At 42.9% G+C, this 20,990-nt stretch overlaps 1 protein-coding gene across 1 annotated transcript in view; it reads left to right on the forward strand.

Annotated features, from left to right (window-relative positions):
- Positions 1–20,990, forward strand: part of celf5a (cugbp, Elav-like family member 5a) — a 179,076-nt gene that overhangs the window by 154,361 nt on the left and 3,725 nt on the right. The window contains exons 6-10 of the mRNA XM_062396252.1: positions 3,321–3,467; positions 10,089–10,254; positions 17,928–18,140; positions 18,357–18,443; positions 19,743–19,886. Of these exons, the coding sequence (XP_062252236.1) occupies positions 3,321–3,467; positions 10,089–10,254; positions 17,928–18,140; positions 18,357–18,443; positions 19,743–19,886 (757 nt within the window). The remainder of the gene's footprint in view (positions 1–3,320; positions 3,468–10,088; positions 10,255–17,927; positions 18,141–18,356; positions 18,444–19,742; positions 19,887–20,990) is intronic.

Consider the following 20,990-nt stretch of genomic DNA (forward strand, 5'->3'; position numbering starts at 1 on the left):
CTTGAATACATAATAAATACATGATTTGTTGATCAGCTAAGCCACAGCGGTGTCTCTGTGGAATCTGTGGGTTTCTTATTCAAATGTACATCACATTTGAATAAAAAATTAGTAAACACAAACAAAAATAGACTTAGGCCATATTAAATATTGTTAGATTTTTGATTAACCATACAAATAGCAAGTGTATCTTTAACTACAGCCACTTTTAAGTCAACATGTTCCCTTTTGTGAGCTGTGAGTAAAGATTATTTTGTCACAGTACAGTCAGGAACAGTTGTGACAGGCTGAGCTGTTGAATGCTACTGTTCCTAATGCAAATAGTTGTCCTCTCATTGAGAGTCTGGACTTATGAGACATACAGCTGAACTTATTGAGGTCAAACTCCCAAGTACAGAGGTCTTGGAACACTGAGTATTGAGAAGGGTATTGTACATTAAAGGAATATGGAATGAATAGCTGGGCATGCAGCTTTATCTTCTTTATTCACATGGATGAGTGGAGCTTGGACACATGCAGCCTTGCTTGGCAATGAGACGAGCCTGTAAAGAGGCAGACTTTCCTCACGTGGTTCTGAATCTCTAAAGTGTCTATTTTATCCTCCCTGTTTAACTCCCCTTCCTTCAGCGGCTCTCTAGGTAGCTGGGAGCCGCCTGGCAGGGGGATTCTGCTCACACTTGGCAGCTTAAAAATTTAATGAGACTTTTACTTTACACTTCATCCTCCTCTCTTTACAGCAATGAAGATTCTGCTCCCTGATATTCTGACAAGCCTAACCGGGGAAAACCTTGGAGATACACAAATGTGGCTATGGGTGCTTAGCCGACAAGCCATAAGATTCAGGTGCACTGAGGAGAAGCAGCAGGAGGGCCAACTCACTGTATAGACCTCTTTGAAAAAAAATCTTTACAGGGTGTGTGATGTACATGCAAGAGTATGAACGAGTATAACACATGGCTTTTGTACAACCAGACAGGTTGTTGCATTAACAATAAACAGTGTCTATACTTATTGAAGCAGGCACACTCCAGTCTGGTTCTAGAGGAGGGAGTTAAAATATGCAACATGTGCAAGCACATCTCCTCTGTATTCTGGTCCTGCACAGGCCTGTCCTGCAAGCTCCCAAAGATAAACCTCATAATAAAATTAATGATGCAGATCGTCAAAAGCTGGACTGACATAACTAAAAAATCCTGAACCTGCAACTATGCCAAGTTTGATCCTAATGTGACTCTCATGGTTTCCACAGGGTCTTAAAAAGTCCGAAATTCAATCATCTGAGTTTAGACCTTTAGGGAGGTTGTTTCTCAACGATAAAGATATTAATACGCTGCTATTATTAGCTGCAATAAAACTACAAACATGACCAACGTGCAACCCTAACCCTTCTCATCTCCTATTCACAAACATTTACATTGTGCATCTACTCAGCACTTTCTCTATCACACATCACTTACAAACCAGCGGTACAGCCATCAAGGGGAGTTGGGGGTTCAATATCTTGCCCAGGGACACTTCGGCCCTCCAAAAAAGGTCTTTGGATCCCCACTGTCTCTGCCTCTAGATTGATAGATGACATGGAGTTTCAAAGAATATTTCACCCCACCTTCAATTATGGGGAAGGGTGAATGATTCTGGGACTCTACTACGTCAACTGATACACTATGGTCTTAAAAGTCTTGAATTTAACTCACAGAAAGCCTCAATATATACCATTTTGCTGCAGAGACAGCGATAGAGAATGTGCATCTCTTGTTCCATCTATTGTTTCCATAAACGACAATTGTTAACCTAGTTTAGCAGGATGGCACACACTGTAAGAAGTAAAACAATTAGTCACTCAGCTGACCGGAGTACAGATGTCAGCCATCCTGACAGTCTGCCAATTAGTCTGTCAGCCAGTTAGGCAACCATCTACCCAACTAGGTTGTTAGTCAGTCAATCACTCCGCTAACTAGACAATCCACCATTTAGTCAGGCAGCTGACCTAACAAGCTGGCCATGCACCTACAGCCCTTCAACCCTGTGATTCAACCAGCAGGCCAGCTGGGGGTAAAGGCTTGAGGGAATATTATGAAGTGGGGAGAGAAGGAGAGGAAGAGAATAAAATCTATACAATACAGTCGAAAGGTGTAGTGCCTTTGAACAGACATATCGGGGATGTGTTCATTAGTAGACATCCCCAGTTCCTTGGTATATTAAAAGATCATCATTACATTTGTCCAAGTCTAACTTCTGCCAGGGTTTCCCTCAGATCCAAAGACACCTAGAAATACCCCTTTAGCCCTTTCACCCCCCCCCCGCGCCCCAACCTTTAATCCAAGCACTTCACAAGTCACCACTTCTATTGACAATCTTGCGTCAATTTCAAATTGTGACTGACACCCAACCTTTCTACACTGTCAGATCATAGTAATATTTCAGCCTTTAATATGGATCGATTGGCCAGTTTGGGGGCGCAGAGGGGAGGAGCGGCTGAGCACACAAAAGGTCAACTGTAGCGCTAAATCATTTGAAGATTCTTAATGAAGGGAGTGGGGCAGACACACCTGGTTTCAATATTGGGCTGCAGAAGAGTGGTATTAGTGTAATAGAGGGATGGATGGGTACAAATGGTAGAAGAGTGAGTTCAAAACAGAAAGAGGACAGAATGATGAGCAATTGTACAAAAACACAACATTTTCTTTGAAGAACACTTTCCCCAAGGGTCAATATCAACTAACCCTAACCCTAACTACGGACAATCATAGCTCTTATCTCAAATCATTGTAAATTGTAGACCTTTCAACCTTAACTGTGTGAATCAGCCCCAAGGTTACATACATGTACTGTAGCAGAGTGGACAACCTGGTTGAAGGAACTGCTACAAAACCATTCACTCAAGTAGAATTTGATTCTTCACATGTCTGTTAGGTTCTCATATTCACAAGCCACAAAATATATGGATCCTCTGAAATCATACAAATGTGTAATGAAGCAGCTAGAATGCCAAAAAGAAAAAAAGAAAGCATGCAATTAGAGGAGCTCAGTAGGTATCGATGTTAACAGTTGTTGTCGCTAATGAACATGGCCTGCTGAGTAATCTGAAATAATAATGACCATTCCTCATGCACTTGAATAGAATTTTAAAGCCATTGTTGATTGTCTGTCTCTAAATATTTATTGAATATTAAATTATAACAATCAAGCAAGTCGCTTAGATCCTTGAGACTGTTTCTTCTGTTGACTCAATGTTGGTGTTAAAGGATCTTGCAGTATAACTCTCACTTCTGTCTCTCCTCTGATTTTATCTTCATTCCCTCTCCCCCCCCTCCCCTCAGGGTGCTTCCTCCAGCTTGGTGGTCAAGTTTGCTGACACAGACAAGGAGCGCACCATCAGACGTATGCAGCAGATGGTTGGGCAGTTTGGCATCTTCAACCCGGCCATCGCCCTCCCCTTCAGCACCTACAGCTCTTACGCACATGCGGTGAGTTGGAAATGGCAGAGGTAGCACAGAAATGAAACAGATCATCAGGCTCATTAGGCTTCTATGGCACATTCATGTACATACACAATAGGTGATACGATATGCAGTAGACACAATTAAGAATAGATTAACAATTAGGATAAGAAACCCCTCAAAGGCTTTCTGGATTACTGTTTATTCTTTTTTTATTTGTCAAAGTTGTTTGATATTTTTTTTACATTTACAATTAATCAAATGGCCATACATTCATGAAAGAGGTTCCCTAATACTTCATTATCATTAAATAGCCTCACGGTCTTACAGTTCATTGTTATGGTTTCATGACTCACCAAATGATAGAGATACAAAGTTAGCGACTTGCTGGTGAACTGAGTGACTCTTTTTAACAACTGAAGAGCAAGTTATCTCTCTCAGTAGTTGGTGGAAATCAAACAACAGAGGATACTACACTTAACTTATCAGTCGCCAGACTCACAATCGCAATGTTGCTCCAGATACAAGTCTAAAGTTTACCAAACTAAAGATATGATACCTTTGTATTTACACCTTGTTTCTCATCCCAACAACCTTAGCAACAAAAAAGTTAGCCAAGCTGTGTAGAATAGAAAACTTCCAACTCGGGAGCGGTGGAAACAAACACCCAACTCATCGACCGCACTAAAGAAGGAATGTAAATGAATGCCAACATTTTTGAAGTGTAATCCTCAATGAGCTGATCAGTGATCAGTGTTGCGTGTGTCAGAACCCACATCACACGTGGGATTAACACACACATTTTTATACCTGAGCTTTGATCTGATGGGGTCCAAATAAGCATCAGATAATTAAATGTGAAATCTGCCTCTGAAACCTGCAGTTTAAAAGTTTTCCAGTTATTATTCCAGTGCACACTAAGTTTTTATGGGCAAATCTTTTCCCTCGACATGTAATAGGTAGATATTATCATAAGTGAAAATGAGCTTTTCCAAACTATCATCAGCAGCGCTCTGTACTCCTCTGCTCTTAAGCAGCGCTGCCATGCCATTACACTCGCTCAACTCGTAGGCAAACACACATTTACAGTAGTTAGCATGTACCCTCCAACCCCTTCATCAGCTTCCCACTGCCCTCCCGCCCCCGTCTACTGTACCCCCTCCCCCTCAGGGCATGGCACCATACACACAGCAGACCCCCGTCTCTTTGATGAGTTCAGACAGCCTATGCAGCCGCTCTCACCATTGGCCCACCCCCCTTTGCCCTCTATCGCACTGATTCTCTACCCTCCCCCTCCTACCCCCTGGACCCATGAGATGTTTAAGGGGCCACAGTTGACTCAGTACTCCACGGGCAATGCATCTGCACACCAACTTTCTTCTTCCCCACTGAGGCAGAGCACACACATGCGGAAGCAATCCACACACACATGCACAACCCACTCGAAAGCAGGAAAAACTGAATTTAAGAAAAGCTTTCCATCCAGCATGGAGATGAAAACCTGGGCCTCTGTCAAAACACACTGCATAAATACACATAAACCGTATTTATAGTTTTATTTTTCCATCTTCTTATTTGTGTGTAAAAGTTTAATGTTTTTTTCTGCTCCTAAATGTCAGGATTAATTGTTGACGTTACCGAGGTCTGGGGGGCTTATCCTTTCCCCTCATTTTCATATCACAGCCATGGGACCCAGTGTGCAATGTGCAAATTGACCATCCCAGAGTAATTGCGAGGCCATCTCTTTTGCTCTCTACAGTAAAACTCCCACCTTCATTACCATTCATGAAATGCTGCCCGTTTGCAGGAAATGTGGAGAAATGCAAATGTTTAAGGTTGTCGGAGGCAGTGGTGGTCTGCGGGGAGACCATTGTACCCCCCGCTCAGGTTGGCCATGACTCTTATTTACTGTGGCAGAGACCCGTGTCGACTCATACAGACGCGCACAAGAACGTACACACACGCACAAATGGCGCGCAGCAAATGTTCTTCCTCTCTCCCTCTCTCTCTTTCTCCCTTCTGTCTGTCTTATATAAACATATAATATGACAAAGAGCAAGATGATGCTAGGAAATTGAGTTCTGAGTGAAGGTAACAAGGGCACGGGGGATACTTCAACATTAGAGAGAATCAATTACCATTAAATGTAGAGGAGAAATTGTATGTGGTTTCTCGACACAAAGCTGCATGTGTCTGAATGAATGATGTTAGTGAAGGTGAAATTTCCCTTGCATTAGTATTATGAATCCATGTACCTGGATATAATAATGAATAAAGCAAGCATCTCTGAGGCAACCTTGGAGATAAACTTGCTCCAACTTTGATAAAGTAATGAGAGCGCAAGAGGCAGTAATGGATTATCAGCAAGGGTCTTGTTTTCGTATTTAGCAAAAGACTTATTTAATGATCCAAAACAGTAGTTTGGTCCACTAGATACGTAATAATGTGGAATAAATGGCATTATTAGTTATCTTTAATGTGGGTGTCCAGCTTGTGCAGCGGTTCTGATTACGCTCCAGTCATTGGCACTGGCTGCATGCACATGGTGCGCCGCCTTGATTCCCCTGTAGCCACCAGGAATGTGCTGAAGTGATACTATGAATGTTTCTGTACGCCAAGATAAACTACACATATTCCCCCAAGACGAAAAAACCTGCAGTGACAGAAAAAGGACTTTATCTCCAAAGACACACTACATGTTCGCCTACTCTTCATATCCACCGGCCAAGAGAAGAGGAGTTGGCATGGTATAGAATACAGACTTGGGGAGAGATGGTGTATATATAGCTATATCCAGAGAGTACAGTAAATGGTAAATTCAAAGAGCTACCTCTCCACCACAGCAGTGGATAGGATTATAGAGTTGAGCTGACAGCCAGTAAATTGGATTTTAGGAGAAGGAGGGGGGGGGCTATGAACACAAATTGGAGGGGTGCAACACTGACAACATATGCCAAAAATGAGAAATGTGTCATTTTCGCGATAGACACAGACACTGGCGTGCTCTGACAGCATACATCCTATTTGCAAAAAGGTGATTTCATAAAACACAAGCCGGAGGAGAGCGAGCGAGCGTGATTCCATGTTTCATATCGGTGTTTGTGGTGAGTGATAATACTGTAGCTCTCCCATGAATGCCAAGTAATAAACCCAGATTTTATTACCTTTCAGATTTCCTCTTTAAGACACAAACATTGTATTTGTGCACGGTTAGATTTGATTCAAGGCACTTCTCCTCTCTCCGTGTGAAGACAGCCATTTTGGCTTTGCTTGGTGTCTTTAAGTTGGAGGACCTACGTGCTGTGTCAGAGTGAGAGAAGTTTATCCGGTGCTGTGCCCCTCTTGCCTCCCTAAAAGATGCTGTAGGCTGCATGCAAGATGGATAAATGAGAGGAGAGAAAATGGTTTAACTCGGCGCTAATAGTGACAGTGTGTGGGTGGATGAGAGGGAAGATGACGGCTGTAAACTCACATTAGGAAACATCTCCCCCTGTTGGAGGCACTCACATTTGAAATGGAGCCTTTTGCAACACAGCCCACATGAGAAATGATGTGAACAGATTACTGCATCACTTGGCTGTACAGTAAACTGCACAAACGCACACACACACTCACTGGTACTCTTGACTGCCCCTGCATGTGTCTATACATTCTTAAATGAACACACTTTCAATAGAGATGAACAATCTTTGAATGTTTGCGTGGAAATACAACCTTCTAGCATGGAGGGGCGGTTACAAATGAGGGCCCTCTGTTTTCATTTTTCTTTCTTTTAGCTCACCTCAGTGACCTACTCTCTCTCTCTCTCTCTCTCTCTCTCTCTCTCTCTCTCTCTCTCTCTCTCTCTCTCTCTCTCTCTCTCTCTGTCCCTGTCTTTGCCTCCATCTCTCTCTAAAGCCGTCCCCGGCTGGTTGGGCTATAAGGGGTCACATGTGACAGAGCTGAGAGTCAGCGAGTCACAGAGCAGCGCTACAGAGATAATTGCCATGTGATAAAGAGGTGATTGCCTGCTGGCACCAGGGGAGAGTAATGCCATCAGGTTGCAATAAAAAAGCAGATGTCTGACACTAAATGAATGCTACTGGAGCCCGGGCAACTTTCTTTTGCTCCCTTTCATCTCGCGCTCTACACTTTTGTCCCCTCTTGTTTTTTTACCTCGCTTTTTCTTCCCTCTCCTCTTTCTTTTTCAAGAGGAAGCAGGAAAGGTTGCGTCTGTGATGATGACGACTCAGCTGAGCTCATTCTCCACATGAGACATTTGCTATCTGCTGGGTAGTGCATAGATAAAGAAGCGGGAATGGCTTTTGAATGTAATGCCTTTGAAATTTTGAAAAAGAAGAGGAGAACATATATATATGTACGACAAGTAAAAATGGACATAATTACTCTGCTTTTTGTTCTGTATTTATTTTTTATCAGAGGCAGATTGCATTAACCACTGCACTCCAACATAATTACATGCTTGAGTTCCCAATTTGCAGCATTTTAATTTGGAACGAAGCATCAGCGGATGCCAGAGTTGTTATCCATGACAATCTGGCGGGTGGCATTAAGGTTTGCATTATAGAGAACATGCATTGGGAGTGAGGCAGCTATTCTGAAGTCACTAGGATACACTTCCACTCCATAAGTATGCAAGGCCACATTGAATAGACTGGAGGCTTATTAGTGTGAAGTCCTCTTTGAAAGGAGGGAGCAGAGGCCTAGAAAAGACAAAAACACAATGAGTGGTGTGACATTCTATTTACTCTAAAACACCAGCACAGTCCAACCCTTCATCCTTAAGTCCAGCCCTATTCACATCTTAATAAGGGCGCAGTCACAGCAGCGCCAAAGCAAGGGAGCCCCAGGTGCTTTACCCCTTTGTTTGTTTTTATGTCATTGCCTTTGTTTGGTTTCCTGTTTCCTTGCTGTCTGTCGCAACTATGCCCCCTTAAAGGCTCAATTCATCTTATGTGGAAGGGAATGGATGATCCCCATTTGTCACGTTGATAAAATTATGCAAATGACAAAAGGCGTTAATAGATAGCAATGGTCTGGCATGTGGCTAATTGATGAGATGCCAGTGTTGGACAGTCGCTTTCAGGTTACCTGACAGGGCCACTGAGCGAAAATAATTGGCTTTTTCGTTGTAGGGTCGCCATGCAAATGCAAGCAGAGTGGTGTTCTATACGGCCACTGTCTCACAGTATCGTCATTAGCATTAGTGCCCTTGGCAGAGGAGTTAGATTTCTGCTTATATAAGTCAGTCTCTGGCCGTGGCCGTCAGCAGCTCCCCTGACACAGAGCAGCTATGCAGGTCTACATGGCTGATGGGCAGCTACACTGCCAGCGAGAGATTATTGATTCCCCAAATAAACCCATTGGTTCAACAGCTGCAAAAAGCCATTGTACAATGATGGATTTTCTTCTGAATTAGACATTCAGCAGGAGGTTTGCACAGGGATAATTTAAGCTGAGTGCAGAAACTCAAATAGTCTCCGTCGCTCTCCATGCTTGTTGTGCGTGTGAATGTGTGTGAGTGCAGTGCTGTGCAGCGGTGCATGGGGCCATGTCTTATGCATATGAATAAACACTGTGGGCTGCATTTGATGGAAAATTCTCACTACACGATAAGTAGAAATGCAGAGTGAATGAATCCTATTGATTTTATCTCTTTGTGGGACTGTCCAATCAGGGGCTGCCACTGAAATCTTTCTGACTCACAACATACTGTATTAGCAGCATGGCTTTGAATTAGAATTGCCATCTTTAAAACATATTGTTTTTACAGCTCAGTGTCTGGTTTAAGGGTAATTTCATCACAGATTGGAGTTCTTCAGTACTCACAAATAACAATGTTGTTTGGTAAAATAATGTCTGTAAAACTGCTTTTCAGTCAGGGCAAAGACTGCGGTCATGTGACGATGTTCCAACCCCAAATGTATTCAGTTTGCTAAATGCCGTCTATTTTGGCAAAAGTGGCCTAGAGAAAGGCCTAGTGGTTTTCCAGCTGAATCATAAAACAAAGCAAATTTGAAACGCTTGGATGAACACGAGGCTACGAGCGCCAATCATTACAAATACATCAGAAAATTAAAAATGAGTCCTGGGAAAAACAGAAGAGAGTGGGAGACAACTGTGGTATTTCTATGCAGACCAACAGAATGTTGTGAAGTTTGACAATTGTAAGGAAAAGTGATTTCAACTCTATTGAGAAGTTTGCCTGTTCCCTAAGCACAAAGATAATGTGCACATGTCAGTGCCTTGATTTGTATGAGCCCAACAGACAGCTATTAAATTGTTTCTGTAGCCGGTGACAACCTTCCAGCTGAGAGAACAGACAGATTCACTAAACATAGGTTGACAGGCTTCTTTTTTCTCCCCTTTCTTTTATTCTGCTCTACTTTCTATGTACTTCCCATGCACTATCCATCCATCAACCACAACATACATCCCTCCCTCTGTTCTACCCTTGCTACATTTCCCTCTCTTCTCTCGCTTCCCTTCTCCCGTCTTTGTGCGACTCCTTCCCAACCTACTATATTTTCCATTACCATCTGTCCTCCCCTCACCTCTTTCTGCACCCCGCTCCCCCTCCTGCTCTCTCTCGCACCCACATCGCACCCCTCTCTCCTCCACCCACCGCTCCATGTCCCTCTTCTTTAGCTCATGCAGCAGCAGGCAGCCATCATGGCAGCAAGCCACGGAGGTTACCTCACGCCCAGCGTGGCTTATCCCGCCACGCAGATCCACCAGATGGGGGCGCTCAACATCAACAGCCTCCCACCCACTTCCATGACCTCGGTGTCGGGTGACTTTCATCACGCCCTGGGTGAGCACACACTTTTATTCCCTTTGATCCTCCCCTTTGTGCGTGCATGTTTTTTGTGTGTATTATTTTTTGCAAGGAGCAAGGTCTTGGTTGTGTTAATCTATTACTGTAAGTGTGTAGATCTTATGTGTGTAGCAGTACGTTCCAGTACTTTTCCTGTAGGGGGTCAAATTCGGTTTTTGATTATGTCTGTATTAATATTTGAACAGGGCAAGCTATAATATTTGCGTGTGTGTGGGTGGCTGCGTGTGGGAGTTTCAGCAAGGCCAAAAGAAAGAGTGCCTGCTTACTGGTAATCCAAAATATTTCCACCCGAGAAAAAGAGACTAAGATGAAAAAATACATTCAGTGGGATTTGCATGTTTATGTTGTTTGTGCATGCCAAAAATATTTGGGGATCTCGGTGGAGTCAAATGAGGAATATCAATAAGTAAGTTCACAGATAAGGCAATAATTTCCCCGTAGTATTTTGACCTTGTGCTTTGAAGCACTTGGGCATGATCTGCATGCGGTTGGTTTTGTTTTCCATAACAAACACCTCCTATGCAGATACATTACAGAGAAAAGAGAAAGACTTTGAAATACCTACCCACTGCATAACATTTGCTTACTCAGCAGTGCTTCATTTTCCTTGAGACAGAGGAAAACTTCAAGATTCTCCACTCAACAAAAGCATGAGCTGAAATAAATAATACAGTATCCAAGTCTTTGTTGTGCTCCGCTCACCTACTTTGTCTACACTGCAGTATTGAGTTTTTAAGGTGATGACTTTGGTAACTTTAGACCAATCAGTGTGTGGGAGAGAAAGGGAGAGAACCGCCATCAGTGCAACAGGGCCCATTTTAACATTTCTTTCTAGCCGTCGCAGGAAACCAGCATCTCGCTGCTAACTCGGATTCTCTCTGCGTTGTGGTTTCTTTGGGGAAGAAAACAATATCTTATAATGGTATTCTGTTCACTTGTCCATCCGTAGACACAAAACAGGAAAGTTTTATGGTAAAATGCCTGTTCAGCCCTGTCTAACCGCTGTATTCGAACATACAGAACAGTTTTAATCGAGCATGTCTCAACCTGAAGCCAAATATGGATGTAAAACCAAAAGTGACAGACCCCACCAGTGGGCTCGCGTGCTGTACGTGTTCAATGTAAAATTCTCAACACAGGGCAATACATCAAGAGAAGAATCATTTGTCACATATTCCCAGTGATGTTTTCAGCGCAAAGTGTGCACTTCTGGGAGAGCATAATCAATCAGCCAGTGATTAAAAGAGGAGCTCAGTCTTGCTGAGAAGCTCTTATTTTGACGGCTGAAGCACTGACGGCAAGGCAATTCACGTCTTTGTGTTCAGCATGCACACCTGTATTTTGCAACACAATAGTGCTGATGAAAGACAGTGCAACTTTTCTGCAAGGGACTCGGTCTACGTGTGTGTGAGAGAGTCGTGTCCTCCAGTCTTTTTGCGTTGTTTGCTCTGCCTGTTCCTCTATTCTAAACTGTTCTCGAAAGCCAAAATCAGTGAAAGTAAATATTTCAGGATTTTTTATATTCTGCTCAAGCCAAACAGAAGAACTTGTGCGGGGAAATTTAAGGCAATCAGTTGGCAATGCACACAGCCCTGGCTTCGGCATGGAAAAATATGTTTACGCCTGTGATTCGGAGACAGAAAGAGGAAATAGAGAAGGGAGCGTCTGTGAGCCTGTGAATCTGATGTGTGTGAAATGGTGCCATTTATCTGGTTTCGGACATGATTACCTTTTATTATTGAATGTAATATATTATTAATCCTTGAGAGAAAGCATGGCTTCCTTGAATTTTCAACTACTGTCATAAATATGAAATGTTTTATTTCCCATTTCTTCATTCATTAATTTGACTGTAGCTGCCAGCAGCTGCAGGAGTGCTAGTCTGGCTTGCTGCTTTGGTATACACAGATATTTACTCTCTCCTTCACACTTGTGGCTATGACTTATTTAGAGTTCATTGAAGGAATACATAACATTACTGGCAAGGCTGTCTGTATAAGTAGGCCAAGAGACTCTGACACTACTGAGAGACTGTAGGATGTCTACCACGAATCAGTGGAATAATTCATTGTAATATCAGAATCTGTTTTTAGGGTGTGGGAGCAGAATGCTGCTCTGCTCCGACAGAGGTTTGATTTATGCATTAAGTTATCTCATCAAACAAATTAGATCTCAAAACAAATCTTTGAAATCTGAAATTTTGTAAGCTGCATTCAAAGAATAAAATAAAAGGTAGAAAGGCCAATGTCCCCTTTCCCAAAACAAGAACGTTTAGCCACTGATAGCTACACTACCGCCTTCCCAAATTACACATAGTGCTCTGCATTAACATAAACCTCCAATCACAGGTTAATAGATGAAAGAACCTTCCTGTCCTGAGGTAAACGTGTGACATTAATCCTCCTATTTAAACGATCAGTATAACCTCTGCAGCATAAAGACTTGTTTGTGACAGCGAGCTGAGGTACAGAGGTTTGGAGGTTAAGGGTGTTACTCTGAAAACAATGAGACATCCATTTGATCAACAGATGCAAAGCATTTAAGCTTGATGGTGCATAAGCCGTTTGCCAGATGGTTCAGCTGATTAGAGCATGTATCCTTACAATGATGCATGATGATGCTTTTTGAAAATAATGTTCACCAGGTGCCGCTCCCTGAGCGCTGCTGAGGAAATAAAAGTTGAACAAAACAAGGGAGAGAGAGAGAGACAGACTATCAGAAAGAGAGAGAGACAGAGGGATAAAGAGGGTGATAAAGGAGAGGGAGGGAGAAACGGAAAGAGATCAGCAGATCCCGCTGAGTGTGTGTGGGGTGAGGAACACGGAGTGTCAAAGATGCTTTGTTAGGATTTGAGAAGTGTGTAATCAAAGCCACTCTAATGTTCTGTTGCTCTGTGCTACTCTTCACTAAAGACGTACACGCAACAGCACATATAACACAAAATACACTGCAGACGCTCCACATCTAGAGACAACCCACTCACAGACACATGGATGTGTTCTAACATCCTCGCTGGAGGCAAATGATTGATGTGGAAGTCTTCCATTGTGACAAACGCCATGAAACTAATGAGCTGTTCGACATAGTGATCTCTCTCAGTATGTGCACCTGTCCTCCATGGATGATGCGTCATACATGTTATACACACACTGTGTATTTAATGTCTAATTGTACAACAAACACGTGTTGAAGGCTGATTTCCAGCACAGTGTCACATCCAAGTTACTTGAATGAAAACACAGCTCTGAGAGTGTCATGAGAGCCAGATGAAACACCTGTGTGTTTTAATGGATGGTGTGACCTCTGGCTTACAGCTCATCTCTAACTGCCGTTTCTTTAAGACTCGACTCCTCCCAAAATGAATTTTACAATAGATTCATCTCCAAGGGTAAAGATATCAACTTTAAGACATGTCCTGTTGCACAAAGAGCCATTGTCTCTCAGATATCAAATCCCCCTCTTTCAGTTTAAATTAGGCCTATTGCATCAGAATCTCTACAAATCCCAGGAGGGGAAAGGAGCAGCTCTGTGACGGTGAAAGGTATCCTGTCCCTGCTGCGTGCAAGCTACTGTCAGAGAGCACAGCTGCAGCCCTCGATCTGACCAAATCTGGTCCGTCTGAGCAGAACTGAGCTCCGACGAGCAGCACGGGCGCGTCCATCTGCTCTGTGCAGGGATGTGAAAGTCAGAAACAGTGGTGTGGTCAGTGCATTGCATGTACATTGTCTCAGGAGTGGAGCGGACGGCACAAGACCATGTGGAAAGTGGCTGTATTTATATGGTGGTAGTTTTAATGTCAACTAAAACAAGAAAATTACATGTTTTATAATTATTGTGAGTATCTCATGAAATGCAATGTATTTTTTATTTAAATAGATTGAGATTTTCTTTGTGTTGTCTCTCCCTCACATATTTCTGGGAGAGGCTTTTCCGCACTGTAACGAGAGTTAAGAGGAAACTTTTGTCCAATGAAATCTTGAGATTGGAAGGAGACGAAGCGATAGGCTAGTAGCAGAGCCTGGCATATGGTGGAGGGAACATAGCTTGGAGGTCTACTATTGGGTTCGCATCAAGAGAAAACCTTAACAGCAGGGAAAACAAACATTGTCCTGATCCACTCCAACAGTTTTTAGGGTTTGCTTCGGAATCTTGTGAAGCAGGTGAGTATTGATGGGCACACAGAGATACTGCATACGTGTGCTTTATAGATTGTGGCTCAAGTCAGTGTGGTTGCATGTTTAGAACCACACTGGTTCTAAACAGATCCTAGAGACCTGACTTTAGATGTTAAGGGTAATAATGATATTTCTCCATTTGCCCTGGTAACTTAACACTAAATGCAGGGATGTAACTTGGCTGGACTGAGTTGTATCATTAGCAAACAACTACATTCTCAGCTGAAATTTGATTACCCCCCCAATTGCTCGCTAAAAAAAACAAAACAATAAATAAGACAATCTGTTGAGACTCTTTATTTTCTATGCTTGTGTTAAGTAGGACACAGTGTCATTGAACAAGGTATAATTTTCAAAATGTATTCAAGGATGTGTTGCTTTACTCAAAACTAAAGTAAACAGTTAAAAGTAATGTGCATGTTACTGAATCAGGACTTGTGCATGGATGTTGGACATAAAGAACTACCCCGGATGAATAGATGTTCAATTTAAGATGGGTTAAGGCGGCCATTCTACTCTAATAAAGCATTGAATTTGATCAAATTACAGGTATGATAACTTCCAGCTACATATGTCATCAGCTTCAGGTCTCAGTGACTTTAAGTAGAAGGAATTTATAGCTCCCACAAGATCCTCTACCTAAAACAGAATAATATTTGCATTGATTACTTATCATTTTTTGGTGTCACATTTTATTTGCTCAAACGAGTATTTATCGGTAATCTAAGAGACAGATTTCAAAGTTTCACCTTTTTTTATTTATATATATTCAACTTGCTTTTGAAAAAGCTTCCCTTCCCATATTCAGATTTATTATTCATCATTTCACAAGCAGACAGGCATTTTCTCTGAGTCAAAATGCATGACATTTTAAATCAGTTAGATGAAAGCATCTGTTTGGACTGCTTATTACTTGCTCCAGCGAAAGACAGTCGTCGTGCTCGTAATGACTGCACTCACCAGTATGGGTATAGCATTCCTCCTTGATTTGAATATATAATTAGCATAATAAACACTTCTGTCGCATGTGAAGACTTCTTTGGCGAAAGCAATCATCGCAAGAAGCAAATCAACAGTTTCCCCCCCCTCTAAGAAGCATCCTACGAGAATATGAATTCAGTTTTTCTTGCATAACATAAACATATGTGACACACACATATGCATATTATTTAGCATTGCTGACTTCTTTTTTATAGTAATAAGAGCTGAGAAGTGATAGTTAAGTGCTCACTCTATAGAATATGTAATCCGCTGTCCTGTAGCCTCATACTCAGCCAGGGCAGAGTGAGGAACAACATGTCATTATTACTGGCCCAATACACACAGTGCAGGCGGACAGCCTCATGTATATTGGCACTGTTGTGTGTGCATTGTAAACAGGCTATGAATACAATTTCCCACAATGCAAGAACTATATGTCCACTGAGGTATAAAATGAAAATGTCTTGTTATTTTCTAGTTCAGGATAGTAGGAAATCATCCCCATCTCAACTGAGGAGAATTTTCAGGGGTCTGCTCGTGTCGGATATTGGGCCATTGTGGCAGCCAGGATAAAGATGATGACTAGGCCACATAAACTTCTTCCTCATGTAATCATTGTTTTATTGGGCATGGTGTTGCTTATTGTCTCTTCCTTGTATGCTGACCCCATCCTTTGACCCCACACATGTATAAAGCAGCTGCTGGGATCATTTTCAGCATTCGCTTTAGTTAAGTCATTAGGTGTGAAATGTTTCAGACCAATGTTTGTTTTTATTACACATATGATTCTTAATGCTTATCCCCTGCTGTGACATTTCCAGCTCGATAACCCAACATGAATCGGTGGTCCCAGTCTTTAACCAGCGTCACGTGTTCTCCTCTTCCACAGATGTCATGACCAACTGCTGACCCCAGACCTTATGTAATTTCATGTACGGGGTCTGCACAACCTCCTACTACTACCTCCGCTACTCCTACCACCGCTATAACGTCGACACACACGTAGACACACACTCCCACAGCACCGCTAAGCCTCGGAAAATGAATTTGCCTGATGATGGAGAGGGTGCATTATCTGGCGGTACAGTAGAGTGCGTGTGGCCCAAGCAGACTAGCTGTCTCTAGTCCTCAGAATAGGAGCGGCAGTCTCCTGGGTCCTGGTAGGAGAATGGGCTGAAGCTGCAGTCTAATTCATCACAGCTCCGCAGGAAACAAGCAATCGTGGGGAGGATTAAAAAAAAAAAGAAAGAAAGAAAGAAAAAAGGAAACCAGTGCAAAAGACACAACAGCACTCATTGGACCCCGGCAATTCCCCTGTTCACCGCAGGAGTCGGCCTGACTGTCAGCTTCCTCATAACTTAAACGCTGAGGCAGGGAGAGGACGAGGGGAAGAGAGAGGTGAGAAGAGGAGAGGAGCATTCCCTTATGGATATGTAGGAGGTATTACTCAGTGGTCGGAGTGGTGATGTGCAGCATATTTACTGATATATTAGCATACATTACAGCACACGTTACGGGTATATACTGGTTGTGATTGTTTACCCTATCTGGACCACCTCTCACAGGGGGTTCTTTACCGAGGCACCAGATTGTGGGGATATGGCATGCCGGAGGGTTTCCGTGACAACCTGGGCTTTCTGTCCAATCAGGGCGAGGGTTTCCAGATTGAGAGGTGGTCCTCAGGGGAGCCGTACTTCAACAAGCTTGGATGCTTTGCCACGGAGCAGCCGTTTTAGAGAGACCATCACGCAGTGAGACTCTGCTCAAAATGGGTACTTTGACGTTCCCGGCATAATTGGAAACACTTTCATAAGGAGGGTCCTTTTAAAATGCATTGAACAAGAGAGGACAGGGAGCATCCAATTTCGATTCCACTCATGAACCTTCCTGCTGCTGCCTTTCAGGCGTGTACCATATATGTTATGACCCACCCATTTGTCAAACTGCCAACTGTTGTTATTTTGTCTTTTTATGATGTATAAAAGTAAGAGGCATCTTTGTGTTTTTCCTACCTGCTTATTGAAGCAAATCTCCATCTGTAATCCCCTGCTATCTAGTCCAGATCTTCTATTTTTTTCACCTCCCTCTCGGAAGTTGCATGGTGGTTTCATCATCTTGAGCAGTGGGAGCCAGCAGGGTATCGCACAAACACTACAGACAGGCTCATTTTTCACAGGTTGACTTCCCAGCTATCCTGCAGGATGTGTCACAGCAAATGGCAGATATGTGACAGACTCGCGTCACAGCCGTGTCCTTGCATTAGAGAGGAGATGCATGGGAGCTTCGGGTCACAAGCCTTGTGCGTGCGTTGTATTTTATCTGCTGTGCGAGTGTGTGTGTGCAAGTCTTTAGTTTCTGTTTGCAGTGGGAAAGCATTTCAATGTGGACACTTTGTCTATGTCTGAACAGATTATAACAGCATCATGTAGAGCCACGCAGATGGAACCCTCCTGATCCGATAACAGGAGACCTTTTTTCCCCCCGCCCCTGCAGGCCTCAGTTCTCCACCAGCCAACATCACCACCTCCGCCGTGCCCAGCCTCGTCACGCCCCTCGTCAACGGATTCACCGGCATCCCCCATCAGCCCAACGGACATCCTGCCGTGGAGGCCATGTACACCAATGGCCTGCCGCCCTACTCCACCCAGAGCCCCACCGCTGCGGACACCCTCCAGCAAGCCTTCACCGGAGTACAGCAATACACAGGTGAGAGGCAGGAACACTCTGTGCACTGTAAACTGTGCTACGTGTACAGTGTGAGACTGTAGATATTGTTGGACACTGCCCTTAGACCATAACATCACAGTGACTTTGATTACATGTTATGTGTGTGATCGACCTCAAGCATCCTTGACACTGTGCTCTCTCCCCCCCCGATTCTCCCTCCCCCTTGTCTCTCTCCCTCTCGCCACCTCTACGCAGCGATCTACCCGACCACCACACTGACTCCCATTGGCCAGACACTGCCCCAACAACCCCAGGTCATCCAGCAGCAGCAGCAGAGAGAAGGTGAGGGTGAGAGAACATTATTACTTTTGCACTTCATACATCTCATCCTGTGTAATGTATATATAAAGAAGATGAGTATGGCGGACCACTATTGCCTCTACATTGAACACTCACCTCATTCTGTGAAATACATGCACAAAGGATGTGGGGCTGAGAGAGGACTATTACTTTAACGCCGTACACATCTCATTCTCTCTAATAGATAAATAAAGAGGAGCGGCTGAGAGAACAGTATTACTGAACGCACTTCACATCTCATTTTAGGCCATAAAGCATAAGGATGAAAGAATAATGTTATTACAACATAATGTATATACAGTATGTATCTTGAAATTAGGTTATACATTATCTGCAATTGCCCATGCTTCTTTTCATAAGCAGTAATAAAAGCTTGTATCATCAAATTATTAGCTGACAGAAAATAGCAGTGTAGCCCAGATAGATAAAATGAATGAATAATATTTTATAACTACAGTGTCACAATAGAGTTCATACCTCTGCCAAGGCCCACATTTAAATTCACTAGATGGAGATTTTTATTTAGATCTGCCCCAAATTGTACAAACTCATAAATATCAGTACTCTTATGTCAGATTTGTGTCATCAAGATCCATGAATTATTCTCTAAGAAATAAATGAAATGAGAAAAACGCACAATTTTAAAGAAAGTGAGAACAAAATGTTCTGGTTCCATCCCCTGATCCTGAAATGCACCAAAAGTCATTGGGTTGCTCTGTGGGTCATGTCCCGCACATCCACAAGATGTAATGGAATTCAGTAGAGTCGGTTTTGTTTAATCTTGCTAACAAACAAACAAACACAGATGACAAATAACCTCCTTGATGGAGGCAACTACAACTACATATGATTGAAGGCAATATATGAAACAATGAATCTTTTAGTTTTGCTCATCATCCACATGGAATTTGTCACCATTGGCTCAGTGGGGCGATGGACAAATACATGTATTCTTATTTTAAAAAGACATTCATATCCACATTTAATCTGAAATATCTGGCTAATTGTAAATAGAAATCTTAAATTCCTTGTGAATATCCACACAGTGACAGCAAGATGAAACTTTTCTCTTCATTCTTGTGTGTTCAAGAACAGTCATTTGTTATCACTGACAATGTCACAGACATCCTTGAGATCTGCTTCTTTTCTCTTCATTTAATTTTATTCTCTGTCTCTCTGTCTCTCTGTATATCTCTCCTGTCTATCTCTCTCTCTCACTCTTTCTCTCTTTCTCTCTCTCTTTCTCTCTCTCTCTCTCTGTCTCTCTCTGTCTGTTCTCAGGTCCCGAGGGCTGTAACCTGTTCATCTACCACCTGCCACAAGAGTTTGGAGACAATGAACTCATGCAGATGTTTTTGCCCTTCGGCTCCGTCATCTCCTCTAAGGTCTTCATGGATAGGGCAACCAACCAGAGCAAGTGTTTCGGTGTGTTATTCTCTAACTTTCTAACTGACTTTTACGACTTGTGAACATTTTCACTGGAAAAAGCTTTTAAATATTTTTTTCTTAGTGTATACTCATGTTTTTTTTTGCATTATACATAAATATAAAATGATGGCAGGTCCAGGGGCACTAATCTCTAGAGAGACAAACGGGAAAATCAGCAATGTGCCTTTATATATTTTACATATAATTGAACTACAAAAGATCAGACTGAGACTGCAAAAACTATTTTTGTGTGTGTGTGTGCGTGTGTGTGTGTGTGCATGTGCATCCGTGTGTGCATTTGCGTGTGTGTGTGAGTGTGCATGTGTCAGAGCCCTGACTGACTGACCTAAATTTGCATCTTGATGACAGTTGTTTTTTGGTATCAGCACCGCGGGAAAAAATATGCTGAGTACATTGTAGCCAAACTCGCCATGATGCAGTCGATCACAGTCCGTGTCCTTGTTTCTGTTTGGCAGCTGTGTGACCTGGAAACCTTGAGGTGCTGTATCAGCATCAACATTACCGTTCTGTAACCCCAATATCTGTCAATAGCCTCACTGCGGAGGCTGATTTACACACCGCCACACCGCCCTGTCCCATTTAGCTCTGTCAGCCTCCACACAGCAGGAAGCTGCAGGGCTTATAGAAAGTTTGAGCAGGCAGGCAGGGACGTCAGGGGGAAAGGAAGGCAAAGGACAATTATGGATCAGCATTTGTTTTCACTTCAGGGAGCCACAGAACCCTGGGCAGAATTGATCGGTGATCCTGAATCCCTGGGGGGACTTAATAACATATAAATTCATGAAAGAAAAGCTATTTGCAGTATTGACTTATACACTATGCATTTACAACATAATGTTCGGCCTGGGGAAGGAGGTAGTACACTGGTGTAATTAATCTAGAAAAGAGGAAGAGAGGATAAACGTGGATTGATGGTGTGCAAAAGACTGGGAATCACAGAGAAAGAGAGGAAGCACACTTGTAATGTGTGACAGGACTGAGCTGAGGGCTTAGAGCTGTAAGCTTGCATCACCTCTCCATCTCATCTCTGCTCCCCAGCTCGAATGTGTTAACCCGATGGTGGGTTAGGGGGTCACCTCC

The sequence above is a fragment of the Platichthys flesus genome, chromosome 9 (assembly GCF_949316205.1).
Source record: "Platichthys flesus chromosome 9, fPlaFle2.1, whole genome shotgun sequence".
Taxonomy (NCBI): domain Eukaryota; kingdom Metazoa; phylum Chordata; class Actinopteri; order Pleuronectiformes; family Pleuronectidae; genus Platichthys; species Platichthys flesus.